The sequence below is a fragment of the Protopterus annectens genome, chromosome 2.part0 (genome assembly GCF_019279795.1).
Source record: "Protopterus annectens isolate FY-2018-M chromosome 2.part0, PAN1.0, whole genome shotgun sequence".
Classification (NCBI taxonomy): domain Eukaryota; kingdom Metazoa; phylum Chordata; order Ceratodontiformes; family Protopteridae; genus Protopterus; species Protopterus annectens.
In genome coordinates this window covers 986,035,265-986,052,418 of record NC_056728.1, presented here as the reverse complement: position 1 = coordinate 986,052,418, position 17,154 = coordinate 986,035,265, and the positions used below count along the sequence as shown (strand labels likewise).

The window sequence follows — 17,154 nt, the reverse complement described above, 5'->3', positions numbered from 1 at the left end:
GTCATAGTGGGATGGACCTGCATGACATGTTACCCACCAGTCTATTCATGTACTCACAGCTGTACACCAGACAATGGAATCATCATGGGACTCTTGACCAGTGTTATCAGAAGAATCAGAATATGGATCCTCATCCAGTGACTCTGCAGCCAAAATTCTTGCAACAATGTCCTCTTCAATGATATTTCAGATACTATACTATGTCATGCATCTCTGTGATCTGCCTGGCGCATGCCTCATCTCTCTGGACATGCCCACACCTATGGAACTGACAAGCAAAAGCATATCAGAATGGCTGAAACTCAGAGGCATAAAACCATCATGGATATCCATAAACATGTGCACTATACCTATAGAAATGTCAAGTGGTCAACTGGATGAATATTACAGGTCAGATCTTCCTACAAAAAGGATGCTTACAGAAATATATTAACTAACCTGACCTGGGCAGCACAGCTCAGTTGAGTATCAAAAATGTCCCATAGCAGATGCAGAAAGGACACTAAGCACCTGATGGGTGTTGTTCTAAAGGACCACGGATCTTCCATACTGAAGCACAGAAAGTACAGTTTTGTACCTACCATAAATGTAGATGTCCGATAGGTATGCATCTGCAGTCATAACATATGGGTTGTCCTGCCTCAGGCAGCCCTTCGGTCGGCTGGATTCCAAAGTCTGGGTTTGGCCTCGGCTGATGTCGCACTTTCCCCGACGTCAGAGCTTCTGGGGTATAAAGGCATCAGCCGACGCCATTTTCCTCAGTGTTTCTTGCCCCAGATGCCAGGTGCCCTCTAGGAAGGCTAAATTTGGATAATGCTGAAAAGTTCCAAACAGTAGTAAATTATATACATACATATATATATATATATATATATATATATATACATACATATATATATATACATATATATATATATATATATATATATATATATATATATACACAAACAAATACACCAAAATAGATTCCCCCGGTTAGCTGAAAGAGGGGTAAGCACCCTAGGAAAACCACAGAGGGGAAGGAGGGTGGGTAATCCTGACTGCAGATGCATACCTTATCGGACATCTACATTTATGGTAGGTACAAAACTGTACTATGTCCTTCAAGGATGCATCTGCAGTCATAACATATGGGTAGAATACCATAGCCAAACTGGGGGAGGAGTTACTAAGAGAAGGATGGTGTAGTTAAAATCCCCTGCAGAACTGCAGTTGCAAACCCTGCTCCGGATCTGGAGTATAAAGGTAGATTGTAATGCTTGGCAAATGTATGCACGAAGCTCCAAGTAGCAGCTTCTAAAATGTCCTTGGTAGCCACCCCTCGTAGGAAAGCTGTAGTGGTGGCTGTGGCCCTTGTGGAATGAGGCCTGATATTTTAAGGAGCTGTCTTTCCATGAAAGGAGTAGCAAAAACGAATGCAATTTCCTATCCATTTTGAAATTGTCTGTTTGGAAATTGCTCTTCCTTGCACCCCAGTTGCATATGCCACAAAAAGTTGGTCAGTTTTTCTGTTGGTTTTAGTTCTGTCCAGATAGTAGCGTAGCTGTCTGTGTATATCCAAGGTGTGCAAAAGTTTCTCTCCTTTGTTCTGTGGGTTAGGGAAGAAAGTAGGCAAATGAATAGCTCGGTTCAAGGATACCCTGGATACCACCTTTGGCATGAAAGTAGGATTGGTTCTCAGTGACACTCTATCCTGGTGGAAAATAAGAAAAGGCTGCACTGCCAACTCGGATACTCTTCCTGCTGAAGTGATTGCCAGAAGAAAAGCAGTTTTCCAAGATAGAAACTGTAAGTCTGCTGATGCTGCTGGTTCAAAAGGAGGTAGTGTCAATTTCTCCAGTACAAAATTGAGATCCCATGCAGGTAGAGGGGGTCTCCTTGGAGGTTTAACATTTTTGATCCCTCTCAAAAATTGTCTGAGCAGAGGGTGAGAGAAGATAGGTGGATCCATATTGTATTCTGCTGAAATTGCTGAAGCATGAATCTTAATGGAGGAGTAGGACAGGCCATTGTGGAACAATTCTGCTAAGTACTCTAGGATGTGTGCTAGGTTTGCCACTGAGACATCTGTGCCCTTTGATGTGCTCCAAATGAGGAATCTCTTCCATTTAGCGGAGTATGTCTTCCTTGTGGAAGGTCTGCGAGCCTCCAGGATAATGTCCTTCACCCTCTGAGATAAAACAGTTTGGTTTGGTTTTAAGGAATTTTCCAGGCAGTTAGTTGCAATGTTTTCAAGTTTGGATGCAGGGTCTTGAAATTGTTCTGCGTTAGAAGAAGAGGCCATAGCGGAAAAGGCCATGAGTTCGCCTGAGACATGCTTCTCAGTAGCGGATACCAGTGTTGCCTTGGCCAGTCCGGAGCTATTAGTATCACCTTTGGCTGCTTCTCCCTGATCTTCAGTAGAACCTTGTACATCAATGGGAGAGGTGGAAAGGCATATACTGTTAGGGCATTCCCGCTGAAAGACAGAGAGTCCACCCTCCAGGCTTGTGGGTGGTATGTCCTTGAGCAGAATTTTTTCAGTTGGTGGTTGAGTGGGGAGGCGAACAGATCTATCTCTGGCATTCCCCATTTCTTTGTTATGAGTTTGAAGATGTCTGGATGCAGCATCCATTCGTGTGCATCTGTGGTAGTTCTGCTTAAACTGTCTGCTAGTGAATTTTCTTTTCCTGGTACGAATTTGGCCTGTAGCTGGATATTGAGATTCAGGCATAGGTTCCACAGATTCATTGCCATCCGGCATAGAGGGTAGGAATGTGTGCCTCCTTGTTTGTTTATGTACCACATGACCGTGGTGGTGTCTGTCCTTATTAACAGATGTCCTTGCTGGAGGAATGGTTTGAATGCCTCGATTGCATGCCTCACTGCCAGCATTTCCTTTTGGTTTATGTGCATGCTTAGCTGCCCTTGAGGCCATAGGCCTTGGATGCATTGTCCTCCATGTGTGCTCCCCATCCTTGGTCTGAGGCGTCCGTGGTGATGGTCTGCCTTGTTTTGGTTTGTTGAAAGGCAACCCTCTGTTGGACTGGCAGGCCTGAGCCCACCACAGGAATTCCTTTTGAAGGCATGGAATGATTGGTATCATGGTTTCTAGGCTGTGACTGTGTTGAGACCATACATTCCTTAGGTACCATTGCAATTTTCTCATATGCAGCCTGGCATGTGGAATTAAGATTATGCAGGATGCCATGTAACCCAGGGCCTGCAGGACTTTCCTTGCAGTAAGCTGAGTTTGTCTTGTTAAAATCATGAAATAATCTTGAAGTTGTTTTGTTTTCTTCTGTGAGAAAAGCCATCTGAGTGATTGTGTCCAGATCCGCACCCAAAAAGGTTATCCTTTGGGATGGTACTAGTCTTGACTTTTGGATTTGACTGTGTATCCCAAGGCCTGTAGCAGGAGTATGACATAGGCCAAGTCCTTTAACAATTTTTTCTTGTTGTCCGCTTGTATTAGGCAGTCGTCCATGTATGGATAAATTTGAATTCCCTGAAGTCTGCAATGTGCAATTACTGATGCCAGGCATTTTGTGAATACTCTGGGCGCAGTAGATAAGCCAAAGGGCAATGCTGAGAATTGATAATGCTTTGATCCTGCAAGAAATCTGAGGTGTCTTCTGCAATCTGGTCGGATAGGGACGTGCAGGTATGCCTCCTTGAGATCTAGAGTCACCGGCCAAGACTCCTTGCCCAGCATGGGAAGAAGTTGCTGTAGGGTCAGCATTTTGAATTTTGGCACAATGAGGTAAGTGTTGAGCGCGGACAGGTCGAGAATAGGCCTCCATTGGTGTTCTTTTCTTGGTACCAGGAATAATCTGGAGTAAAATCCTTGGCCTTGTTGTGTAGATGGTACCCTTTCTATAGCTTTCATCTGAAGTAGTTTGCTGATTTGTCTTAAAGCCTCTGCCTTCTGGTTTGGTGGAAGGTTTGGCATTCCGCCCCTTTTTGGCAAAGTGTGGAAGTAAAACCTGTATCCTTTGTCTATTGTTTGCAATGTCCATGTATCCTTTGTAATGCAATGCCAGTTTTTGGAGAATAAAGCCAGCTTTCCACCCAAGGGAGCTTCCAGTTGGTCCCTGGTAGGCGGAATCAGAGTCAAGTCATTGGGTCTGTCCTGTGGTAGTGGTTGTAGTTGTAGCTGTGGCACTACCCCTCTGGTTGGCAGGCTGCCACTGACGGCCCCTGTAGGCACCTCTTGATTGACCTCTGCCTCTAGTGCATCTGTTCCTGCCCCTCTGTGCTCTGGAGGTGTCTGGAAAGGACCAATTCTTTATAGGCCAGTTTCTGCTGAACCTCGGAGGTTGGACCTGCAGGAATTCCTTTACTGTTTGCACAGATTTTGCTTTTTCTTCCACCTTCTTTAGAATCTCCTGTGCAGGGGAGCCAAATAAACTTTGTTTCTCTATTGGAGCATCGAGTAGTTTAGTCTTGACATGGTCTGGCAAAGATTGCTCCTTCAGCCAGGCATGCCTACGAATTACTGTCCCAGTCATAGCTGATCTAAATGAAGCCTCCAGTGCATCATAGCCACATTTTAAAAAATGATTACTGACCTGCTGAGAGTTGTGTACCAAATCCTGAAGGGATTTACGGTCTAAAGGTTCAGGAGCAGAAAGCTTTTTATTCAGCTGATCTAACAAAAATTCTTGGTACTGTATCATATGGAATTGACAGTTTAATGCCCTGGCAGAAAGAGTAGCAGATGTATATACCTTTTTTCCCCATCTCTAATGCTCTAGACTCTCTTTCAGAGGGTAGGGATTCTTGGCAGTAGCAGCTGCAACCCCTTTAGGGCCCTGAGAAATAGTTTCTGGGTCTGCAGCATGGGCTTTATACAGGTGGAAATGAGAATCCGGGACCCTGTAATATCTGTCAGGTTTGGCAGGGGCCGGGGAAGAGAATCAGGTGCAGTACTGACATCATTGTACACATCATCAATTACGGTCAGAACAGGAGGTATGGCTAAGGGCCTATGCTGGGGCAAATGTAAAAAGGTCCTTAATCTTTTTCTAGAATCAGAGAAATCCTGACCCTGCCATTGAAAGTGCTCCCTCATGGAGTGTAAAGTCTCCCCAAAGGAAAATTCTTCTGGTGGGGAGGCCGAAGGAATAGAATCTTCTGCATCTGAATCCTCATAAGGCGAGTAGGCCCCTTCCTGATGGTCTGACAAATCAGATCCATCCGAGGAGTAGTCTGAGGAGAGAGGTTCAGAGGGATCAGTCCTGGGCCTTTTGTCTGGAGGAGGTTGGGAGGCCCTGTCTGAGTGAGGTTGGGAACCCCTAATTAAGGAAATGAGGTCCTCAGCAAGACTGAGGATCTGAGAACTGGAGTAAGGCCTCTGTGAAGTAGATTTGGCAGGCAAAATTCTTGAAAGTTTGGCAGCTTTTGCCCTGGAGAAGGCCTTAATAGACATAGAAGCTGGGGGCCATGCAGGAGTAGAAATGTCCAAAGGTATGGTGTCGGACAATTCTTGAGCACTAGCTTCGGTAGGGAGTTCTGAAGCCGACTCGGCCGGGGCCTCTCTGGCCTCGGTGGTCGGAGGTATGGTTTCGGTAGTAGCAATAACCGAGGACTCGGTTTCAGCCGAAACCGAGACACTCGCGGTAGGCCTAGCCGTGGTTTCAGCCGAAACCGCGGGCTGCGAGTGTCGGTCCTTTTCCTTGCGTTTTTTGACCATATGTGAAGTCGGAGTCTCCGACGGCATTTTATAAGCAAAAGCGGTTCCAAAAAATTCCTCTGCAAACTCCGACCGACATCTAAGAGTCCGTCGGTTGAAGAAGGCACAGGCTAAACAAGCTGATACGTCGTGGTCTGGGCCTAAGCAAGGAAGGCAGTAAGAATGGAAATCCTTATGAGGTATTTGTTTCCCACAAGTTAAACAATTATTTACTTTGTCTGACATCGGCTGAGGCAAGAAAGAGTCCCCAACGGGTACTTAGCTTTTTTTTCGAAGTCTTCGGTAGCTGAAATCTCTGGATCTGACCGACCGGCACTTGCGTACAGCTTCTGCTTCGGGCACCGCACGGCAAGAAAGACAGAGGAAAATGGCGTTGGCTGATGCCTTTATACCCAAAAGCTCTGACGTCGGGGAAAGTGCGACATCAGCCGAGGCCAGACCCAGACTTTGGAATCCGGCCGACCGAAGGGCTGCCTGAGGCAGGACAACCCATATGTTATAACTGCAGATGCATCCTTGAAGGACATCGTGTACAAGTCACATAACTTGTGGAGGTTATACTGGGATAACAAAGGAACACAATTCTGAATTCTGAATGAAAATTATGGAGTTTGGCAAAGACATCTGGCAGCTGCAAGTCATGACTAGGAGAATCTGTAGAAGCTCACCACATGATGGTGGCCACAGTGGTTTATGAATTTTGCTAAACTACTTCAATGGCTTGCGAGATATGTTGTTTTTGCATATTTATTTATTTCATGCCAGTGATGATATATATTCAGCTGTTCTTTTCTATACTGCAACTGTGTTGTCCTGCACTTGCTTCGTACTGAGCATGTCTCTGTTTTTTTTTTCTTTCATAGGAATAGTTCTGTATTTCTCTGAAAGCTCCATGTTACTTACCATACATACCATTGTTGGTTTTCCTTTATGTTCCTAGAACTTCTAGTGTGCGCCCTATTATTTTACATTTGACTCATTTCTCATCAGCTCTAAGATTTTTCATCTTGATCTTAGCACCAGCTGTTCTACTCCATGTGTCATGGCATTTCTTGTATTGCATGCTACTCTTCCTGTTCCCTCCTGAGTCACAGTTTCACTACTTCTGAATTTATTAGTTTTATTGTATGTTTTTTTTTTTCTACATTCAGCACCATATGAGCAAATTCAGTAGTGTGAACAGTGAGTTTTCATCATACATAATGCACACCGCTGAGCAGCTGTCTTCAGCTGTGGTCCAGGATGTCATCTCACAGTGCACTGACTAATGCTATAAAATATTTAAGGAAAGACCACAGGATGCCACTTGATGAATGCTGGTGTCACTACTACCTAGCTGCTGTCTATCCTTTCAAAGCTCTTCTTTGCATGCACAATATAAACTAGATGCCTCATTCCTTTTTTAAATAATATAATCTGCACACACACACTAAAGCTGTAAGCTTTATTCACTGTTAGTAATGCATACAATATTTACAACTAACATGTATATCCCAGTGGAATTACCTGTCTCAGGATGGGTATTATCGCCTACACTACACTTCCGATTCGAAGTACTCACTGATGCTTCTTCCTTCTTGACAACATGCTCTGAAAAAGGAAAGGCATATTATTAACTATATATATTCTCCACAACCAAGGACACTGTAATGAGAAATGAATGCACTTAGGAGTTTACGAGTACCATGTTATAATAAATCCAAGCTGGCAGTGCACGACTCATTTACTCAACTACTTCCATTACATTCTGAATGATAATAGTTTACTCCTTAGGCCTACTGAGTCATAAGTGTGCACTAAGTGAAAGAAGAGAATGCCTATTTAGAGTTTCAGTATGTCCTAGTCCATATACTGATACAAATATACTCTGGAACTAAACCATTTGTAATTATGAACTATGCTGCGACCAGCACCCAACAAATGCCATGTGTCTCCAACTTTCACATGCAGATAATTTATTATTATTTATTTACTGGCATTTGAAGCCTGACAAGGCCGGTGGTCTCGTTATCATGAACAGCAATGATTACAGCAATAAAATGTTTACTCTTCTACTTTCTGATACATACGAGGAAATAAATATTAATTAAATCAATATTGTTTATCATAAAATTGATGTATTACTAGATTTGATTAATAATTAACTATGTCCATCTGAATATAATTTTTAAGAGTTACACATGCTAGGACACCCATTATCTTTGGCGTCCCTAAAATTCACAAAAATTTAAGTGAACCACCACTTAGACCTACAGTGGACACCAAAGGTTCAAAAACATTTCATACTGCAAAATTTATTGAGCAACAGCTCAAACATACCATGGTCCATCATCCCTGGTGTCTATAAAGATTCATGGGACTTTCTGACTAGGATATCCAATGAAATGTATAGTGAAGAAGTATTACTTGTCACGATTAATATCACGGACTTATTTTCAGTGATTCTGCACACAACAGAGATTGATTGGTTTTATGCATATTTATGCCAATAATATGAGCTTGAGCACAATAGGATCCTCACAATTAGGACCCTTATGGAAGTGGCCCTTAACGACGATTTCATTTTTTTTTTGAACAGCAATTGTTCAGGCAGAGGAAGGGTGTGGCAATGGGGGCAGCATGTGCCCCCATGTTTGCCAATATTGTACTTGCATACTAGGAAAGAGACTGGGTTCCTATCAAGTAGTTGAACTTTTCCAAGTTCGAACCACGTATGGTCGAGACCATAAGTTCGAATTTGTAAATGTGTGAGCATTTCAATGTAAATCTCCATAAGCGGAGGTTTCCATTTTGTTCAATGTGGTGCGATATTGGAGTTGTTACATTTAAATAGCGTGGGGGGGGGCTTGCCCCCCTGCTTACAACAATTTATTTTGTTGTCAGTTTTTTTTTTTTTCTGTAGTCAAAGTTTTGTAACTTCGAACATAATGGTTCGACCATTAGGTGTTCGGAGTTATGGAACTTCGACTATGTGATATAGACCCAAAGAGACTACATAGTTGATTCTAGTTTTTCACAATGCTGGTCCTTATACAGACTGTACCTGGATGACATTATTTTTGGACTGGTTCCTGGGAAAGATTAGATGAGCTTTTTGAATACATCCATGAGACTGCAGACTTTCTAGAATTTACTATGACCTTAGGCATAGAACAAGTGAATTATCTAGATATTTCAATCATTAAGAATAGAGGAAAGAGAGAATTTAACTCCACAATCTATAGGAAGCCCACCTATTCCTATACATTACTACAACTGGCACCCCCTCCATCAAAAAAAGTCTTTAGTTAAGGGCCAATGCGTTTGGTTGACTCGAATGGTTTCAAATATGGATGAATTTTTAAATCACTGTGACATACTTAAGAATATGTTGATTAGAAGGTACCCAGTCACTTTTCTTGATAATATTTTTTGTGTGGTATTGCAAAAAAGAATAGGGGGTTACTATATCCCATTATTCGGATCAACTAGTGGAATCCCAGTGAATAACAGTCTTAAAGATGACACTGGGAAATTTAGAAATAGTCTAGTTTTGACATATAACAGACAGTTTGGGGACAATACTACTATTATCAAAAAGAACTGAAATGTTTTTTGTATTGACCCTGACTATATCAAAATAGTGGGGGAAGGTCCGCTTTTTATTTACAAAAGGGATTTTAGCTTAAAAAATATGCTGGAAAGGAACAAACATCAAAAACAAACAGGTAAGATGAGTAAATGTGGGCATTGTTCACAGTGCAAGTATATTTCAGAAGCTAGTGAAGTTGAAGTTATGAATTTTGGGGCAATGAAATTAAACAAGAGATACAACTGTAGTACCGAATTTGTGATTTACCTTGCTCTGTCAAAAATATACTTGTTTTTACATAGGAAAAACCAAAAATAGTTTTAGAAATAGGATTTATCAACATCACTATGACATACAGAAAAAAAAGTTAAAAAATGCTTTAGCTGCTCACATTTCAACAAATGTTGACCATTACTTTAAGTTTATAATAATAGACCATGTGGAACCAGGACAAAGAGGGGGACACCTTTAGACGACTACTTAGAGGTCAAAGAACTTAAATGGTAGCTCTGGATTAATGCTACAACAAACCCTGGACAAAATGAGAACTTATCAATTAGCCCAGTCCTTAGGCTTAAAGTCACTTTAGTGTTGTGACATTTAATATATGCATTCTTTTTAGTTTTACATCTGTTTTTATTTACCAATTTTAAGGTCAAATGTCTTTTGTACAGTATTTAATATATCAAACATTCGGAATGGGCTTACATCCCTATGTGTTTTTAATGCATTGTACTATAAACCCAAGAAGAGGGCTAATATTGCTTTAAGAAGTGATTTAAGTCAACAATTAGTGCCCAATTAAGTGGGATTGTATTTAAGACATGCTGTATTGCCTTTGTTATTCTGATAAAGCCCTTAACTTTGGGAAGAAAGCACTTAATAAACTATGTGGAGTGTATTCTGGGCCTCGGTTTTATTCTTTCCACGTTGGTGAAAATGTTAGAGAGGAGGAGGAGGATAGAGCCTTGTGGTACACCTGTAGTGACTGGGAGGTAAGGAGAGTGTGTGAAATGCTACTTTACTGACTGATACCTGTTGGACTGGCAGCTTTTGAACCACATAAGGGTGGGCTGACAGAGACCTAGTGAGGACATCTGAAGTAGAAGTTTGCTGTGACACACTGTTTTGAAGGCTTTAGACAAGTCTAGAAATAAGGAAGAGACTAGTTTGCTTTTACCTCTAGCTTTATTCACAGTATCTATATAGCTTAAAAGGGTAGTGCTAGTACTATGGGAAGGAGAGAAGCCATGCTGTGTACGAGATAGGAGTTTTTCCTGCAGGAGATAGTCTAGCAATTGTTTTTGAAACATTTTTCATGTATTTGGGCAAGGGGAGAAAAGACAGCAATACATAAATAAAGTTATTAACGTCTGCTGAATTTCCTCCTTTGTATGATTTACTGTTTAACAGAGACTTACTTAAATTTGTATTCTGTAACTTATTCTGGTTCAAAGTTAACTGCTTATTGTATGAATTCATGATGTGCCGCAGTGGTGCATTGTCGTCTCACAGCAAGTGGTTCTCTCGTTTGATTCTAGGCTGGAGCGCCATCTGTGTGGAGTCTGCATGTCCTCCCTGCGGTCGAGTGATGTTAAAGACATGCAGGTAGGTGCGTGCATGAATGGGTGTGCTTTCTTGGAAAGTTGGGCACCGCGCTGGCAACTCAGCACCGTAAAAATCCACTGCCCAATCATTAGCGGACTGGAGTTCCACTGTGGCGACCCCTAACCGGGAAAAGCCGAAAGACATTACTATGTGCTTTGGAATAAAGCACTATAATAAACTTGAACCTGACTATGCACACAGTCCTTCTATGGGTAAGCAACGGAATCCTACTGTTTCTATTTTTTTTGTTTTTTTGCATTACATAATTATCCTTAACCAGTTTTAGTTCCATTTTTTTAAATTTTTCCACCTTTTCAGAAACAAAAGAAGCTAAAACTACAGATGTATTTATGGTGACTCCAATTTTAATTTCAATTTCAGGGCAGTCCTGTAGCACTGGATGAGTTAAGTTACTTTCTCACTTTTGAACTGTATGCAGACAAACAGTTTGCTTTATTTACTTGTATTTGTTTACCAGGGCAGTGCATTGATCAGAACTGGCCAAGTGCAGGCACAGTCTGAGTGAGAAGACTTTCACAGTTTACAACACAAAAGAAGTAACACAGAGTATTAGTATGACACAACTGACATTGTCATTCGAAAAAATACAGATAATCAGAAAAAAGTACAGTTTTGTACCTACCATAAATGTAGATGTCTGATAGGTATGCATCTGCAGTCCTAACATATGGGTTTGTCCTGCCTCAGGCAGCCCTTCGGTCGGCCAGATTCCAAAGTCTGGGTCTGGCCTCGGCTGATGTCGCACTTCAACCGACGTCATAGCTGCTGTGTATTGGGTATAAAGGCATCAGCCGACGCCATTTTCCTCAGTGTTTCTTGCCCCAGATGCCAGGTGCCCTCTAGGAAGGCTAAATTTGGATAAATGCAAATAATTCCAAACAGTAGAGAGCAAACAATATAAGAATATATATATATATATATATATATATATATATATATATATACATATATACAAACAAATACACCATAACAGATTCCCCCAGCTAGCTAAAGGAGGGGTAAATACCCTAGGAATACCACAGAGGGGAAGGAGGGTGGGTAATCCTGACTGCAGATGCATACCTATCGGACATCTACATTTATGGTAGGTACAAAACTGTACTATGTCCTTCAAGGATGCATCTGCAGTCCTAACATATGGGTAGAATACCATAGCCAAACCAGGGGAGGAGGTACTAAGATAAAGATGGTGTAGTTAAGATCCCTTGCAAAACAGCAGTTGCAAAACCTGCTCGGGATCTGGAGTATAAAGGAAGATTATAATGCTTGGCAAATGTATGCACGGAGCTCCAAGTAGCAGCTTCTAAAATGTCTTTGGTAGCCACTCCTCGTAGGAAAGCTGTAGTGGTGGCTGTAGCTCTTGTGGAGTGAGGCCTGATATTTTCTGGAATTGTCTTTCCATGAAAAGAGTAGCAAAAATCTAATGCAATTTCCTATCCATTTTGAGATTGTCTGTTTTGAAATTGCTTTTCCTTGCATTCCTGTTGCATATGCTACCAGAAGCTGGTCAGTTTTTCTGTTGGTCTTAGTTCTGTCCAGATAGTAGCGTAATTGTCTGTGTACATCCAAGGTATGTAGTAGTCTTTCCCCCCTGTTCTGTGGGTTGGGGAAGAATGTAGGTAAATGAATCGCTTGGTTCAATGATACTCTGGAGACCACTTTTGGCATAAAAGTAGGGTTAGTTCTCAGAGACACTCTATCCTGATGGAAGATAAGGAAGGGCTGTACTGCCATTAATGCCTGTAACTCAGATACCCTTCTTGCTGAAGTGATTGCAAGCAGGAAAGCAGTTTTCCAAGATAAGAACTGTAAGTCTGCTGTTGCTGCTGGTTCAAAAGGGGGAAGTGTTAACTTTTCCAGCACAAAGCTGAAATCCCATGTAGGCAAAGGTGGTTTCCTTGGAGGCTTTACATTTTTGATTCCTCTCAGGAACTGCCTGAGTAGAGGATGAGAGAAGACTGGAGGATCCATGTTGTATTCTGCTGAAATTGCTGATGCATGAATCTTAATGGAGGAGTAGGACAGGCCATTGTGGGACAGTTCTGCTAAGTATTCCAGGATGTTTGCTATGTTTGCCAATGATACATTTTCCCCTTTTGCTGCACTCCAAATGAGGTATCTTTTCCATTTGGCTCAATAAGTCTTCCTTGTGGAGGGTCTGCGAGCCTCCAGGATAATGTCCTTAACCCTCAGAGATAAATCTGGGTTATTTTGTTTTATGCAATATTCCAAACAGCTAGCTGTAGTGTTTTCAAGTTTGGATGTAGGATCTTGTAGTTGTTCTGTGTTAGAAGTAAAGGACATAGAGGTAGAGGCCATGCATGTGTCCGAGACGTGCTTCTCAGTAGCGGGTACCAATGTTGCCTTGGCCAGTCTGGAGCTATCAGGATTATCCTTGGCTGATCCTCTTTGATCTTCAGTAGGACTTTGTACATCAAAGGAAGAGGTGGGAATGCATATGCTGTCAGGTTTTTCCAGCTGAAGGAAAGGGAGTCCACCCTCCAAGCTAGTGGGTGGTATGCTCTTGTTCAGAATTTCTTCAATTGGTGGTTGTGTGGGGAGGCGAACAGGTCTATCTCTGGTAGTCCCCATTTCTTTGTTATGGTTTTGAAGATATCTGGATGCATCATCCATTCGTGAGCATCCGTGGTAGTTCTGTTTAAGGTGTCTGCTAGTGAATTTTCTTTCCCTGGTACAAATCTGGCCTGGAGTTGAATGTTGAGGTTCAGGGCCACATTCCACAGGTCCATTGCCATCCGGCATAGAGGGTATGAGTGTGTACCTCCCTGTTTGTTGATGTACCACATGACTGTGGTGTTGTCCGTCCTTATCAGCAGGTGACCTTGTTGAAGAAATGGTCTGAATGCCTGGATTGCATGTTTCACTGCCAGCATCTCCTTTTGATATATGTGTAGATTCAGCTGGTCTTGTGTCCATAGGCCTTGTATACACTTGTCCACCATGTGCGCCCCCCAGCCTAGGTCTGAGGCGTCCGTGGTGATGGTCTGGCTTGGATGAGGTTTGTGGAAAGGCAATCCTCTGTTCAACTGACAGGCCTGAGCCCACCACAGGAATTCTTGCTTCAGGCATGGAATTATTGGAATCTGGGCTTCTAGACTGTGTTTGTGTTGAGACCATACATTCCTTAGGTACCATTGCAACTTTCTCATATGCAGTCTGGCATGCGGAATCAATATTATGCAGGATGCCATGTAACCCAGGGCTTGCAGGACTTTCCTTGCAGTAAGCTGAGCCTGTATTGTTAATGTCATGAAATAGACTGGTAGTTGCTTTTGTTTTTCTTCTGTGAGAAAAGCCATCTGAGTTGATGTGTCCAGTTCTGCACCCAAGAATGTTATCCTTTGGGATGGTACCAGTCTTGACTTTTGCATGTTGACTGTGTATCCCAAGGCTTGCAGCAGTTGTATAACCTTTTCCAAATCTTTTGTTAATTTTGTCTTGTTGTCCGCTTGTATTAGGCAGTCGTCCAGGTATGGGTAAATTTGAATTCCCTGAAGCCTGCAATGAGCAATTACTGATGCCAGGCATTTCGTGAATACTCTGGGCGCAGTAGATAAGCCAAAGGGCAATGCTGAGAATTGATAATGCTCTGATCCTGCAAGAAATCTGAGGTGTCTTCTGCAATCTGGTCGTATAGGGACGTGCAGGTATGCCTCCTTGAGATCTAGAGTCACCAGCCAAGACTCCTTGCCCAGCATGGGAAGAAGTTGCTGTAGGGTCAGCATTTTGAATTTTGGAACAATGAGGTATGTGTTCAGAGCGGACAGGTCGAGAATAGGCCTCCATTGATCTTCTTTTCTTGGTACAAGGAAAAGTCTGGAGTAAAATCCTTGTCCTTGTTCCATAGGCGGTACCTTTTCTATAGCTCTCATCCTTAGTAGGTTGTTGATTTGTCTTAGAGCGTTTGTCTTTTGGCTTGGTGGTAGGTTTGGCATTCCTCTCTTTTTTGGTAGAGTGTGGAAGTGAAACCTGTAGCCTTTGTCTATTGTTTGTGAAGTCCATTTGTCTCCTGTAATGTAATGCCAGTTTACGGAAAATAAGGCTAGTTTTCCACCCAAGGGTGCTTCCAGTTGTTCCCTGGTAGGCGGAATCAGAACCAAGTCATTGTGTCTGTCCTGTGGAAGTGGTTGTAGCTGAATCTGTGGCAGTACTTCTCTGGTTGTTAGGCTGCCACTGACGTCCCCTGTAGGCACCCCTGGATTGACCTCTGCCTCTTGGACGTCTATTTCTGCCTCTCTGTGCTCTGGAGGTGTCTGGAAAGGACCAATTCTTCGAAGGCCAATTTCTGCTAAACCTCGGAGGTTGGACCTGTAAGAAATCCTTGACTGTTTGGACAGATTTTGCTTTTTCTTCCACCTTCTTTAGAACCTGCTGTGCAGGGGAGCCAAACAAACTTTGTTTCTCCATAGGAGCATCTAGGAGTTTTGACTTAACATGGTCTGGTAAGGATTGTTCTTTTAACCAGGCATGCCTTCTAATCACTGTTCCAGTCACAGCTAATCTAAAGGAAGCCTCCAGTGCATCATAGCCACATTTTAAGAAATGGTTACTGACCTGCTGAGAGTTATGTACCAAATCCTGAAGGGACTTACGGTCTATAGGTTCAGGAGAGGACAGTTTTTTATTTAGCTGGTCTAACAAAAATTCCTGGTACTGAATCATGTGAAATTGACAGTTTAAGGCCCTGGCCGAAAGAGTAGCAAAAGTATAAACCTTTTACCCCATCTCTAATGCTCTAGATTCCCTTTCAGAGGGAGAGGGTTTTGGCAGAGGCAGCTGCTACAGCTTTGGGGCCCTGTGAAATGGTTTCAGGATCTGCAACAGGAGCCTTATACAAATGGTAGTGTGTGTCCGGGACCCTGTAATATCTGTCAGGCTTGGCAGGGGCCGGAGGGAGAGAATCAGGGGCAGTACAGGCATCATTATATGCATCATCAACAACTGTTAGTACTGGAGGAATGGCTAAAGGCCTATGCTGTGGTAAATGTAAAAAAGTACTTAGCCTTTTCCTTGAATCTGAAAAATCCTGGCCCTGCCATTGAAAATGTTCCCTCATAGCATGTAAGGTTTCCACAAAAGAAAATTCTTCAGGAGGAGAAGCAGAAGGAATGGAGTCTTCTGCATCAGAATCCTCGTAAGGAGAATATGGGCCTTCCTGAGGGTCTGAAATATCTGAGTCATCCGAGGAATAGTCTGTAGAAACAGGTTCCGGGGGTTCAGTTCTAGGCCTCTTATCTGGAGGGGGTTGAGAGGCCCTGTCTGGGTGAGGTTGGGATCCCCTGATCAAAGAAATGAGATCCTCAGCCAGGCTGAGCATTTGGGAACTAGAGGTAGGCCTGTGTGAGGGAGTTTTAGCAGGTAAGACCTTAGAAGATTTAGCTGCTTTAGCCCTGGAGAAAGCCTTGATAGACATAGATGCAGGGGGTCTAGCAGCTCCATGTGCAGGGGTAGATATGTCTAAAGGAATAGTATCTGATAAATCCTGGGTGCCTGCTTCAGCAGGGGTAATTTCAGTAGCAGGTTCAGCCATGCTCTGTGAGGCCTCGGCTATCGGAGGCATGCCGTCGAAGGAAGAACCGAGGACTCGGTTTCAGCCGAAACCGAGACACTCGCGATCGGCCTAACCGTGGTTTCAGCCGAAACCGCGGACCATGAGTGTCGGTCCTTTTCCTTACGCTTTTTAGCTAATTGTGTAGTCGGAGTCTCCGACGGCATTTTGTATGCAACAGCGGGACCAAAAAACTACTCTGCAAACTCCGACCGACGTCTAAGCGTCCGTCGGTTGAAGGAAGCACAGGCTAGACAAGCTGATACGTCGTGGTCTGGGCCTAAACAAGGAAGGCAGTAAGAGTGGAAATCCTTATGAGGTATTTGTTTCCCACAAGTTAAACAATTATTTACTTTGTCTGACATCGGCTGAGGCAAGAAAGAGTCCCCAACGGGGTACTTAGCTTTTTAGAAGTCTTCGGTAGTAGAAATCTCTGGATCTGACCGACCGGCACTTGCGAACAGCTTCTGCTTCGGGCACCACGCGGCAAGACAGACTGGGGAAAATGGCGTCGGCTGATGTCTTTATACCCAATACACAGCAGCTATGACGTCGGGTGAAGTGCGACATCAGCCGAGGCCAGACCCAGACTTTGGAATCCGGCCAACTGAAGGGCTGCCTGAGGCAGGACAACCCATATGTTAGGACTGCAGATGCATCCTTGAAGGACATCTAGAAATGTTTCAATTAATATAATACTATGTTTTGAAA

General features: G+C 43.0%; 1 protein-coding gene across 8 annotated transcripts in view; it reads right to left on the bottom strand.

Moving 5' to 3' along the window:
* The window catches only part of MPDZ (multiple PDZ domain crumbs cell polarity complex component), a 3,829,210-nt gene that overhangs the window by 2,721,096 nt on the left and 1,090,960 nt on the right, over positions 1-17,154 (bottom strand). For all 8 annotated transcript variants that reach the window (XM_044061234.1, XM_044061239.1, XM_044061240.1 and 5 more), the window contains exon 12: positions 7,181-7,264. In XM_044061234.1, coding sequence (XP_043917169.1) covers positions 7,181-7,264 — 84 coding nt within the window. The remainder of the gene's footprint in view (positions 1-7,180; positions 7,265-17,154) is intronic.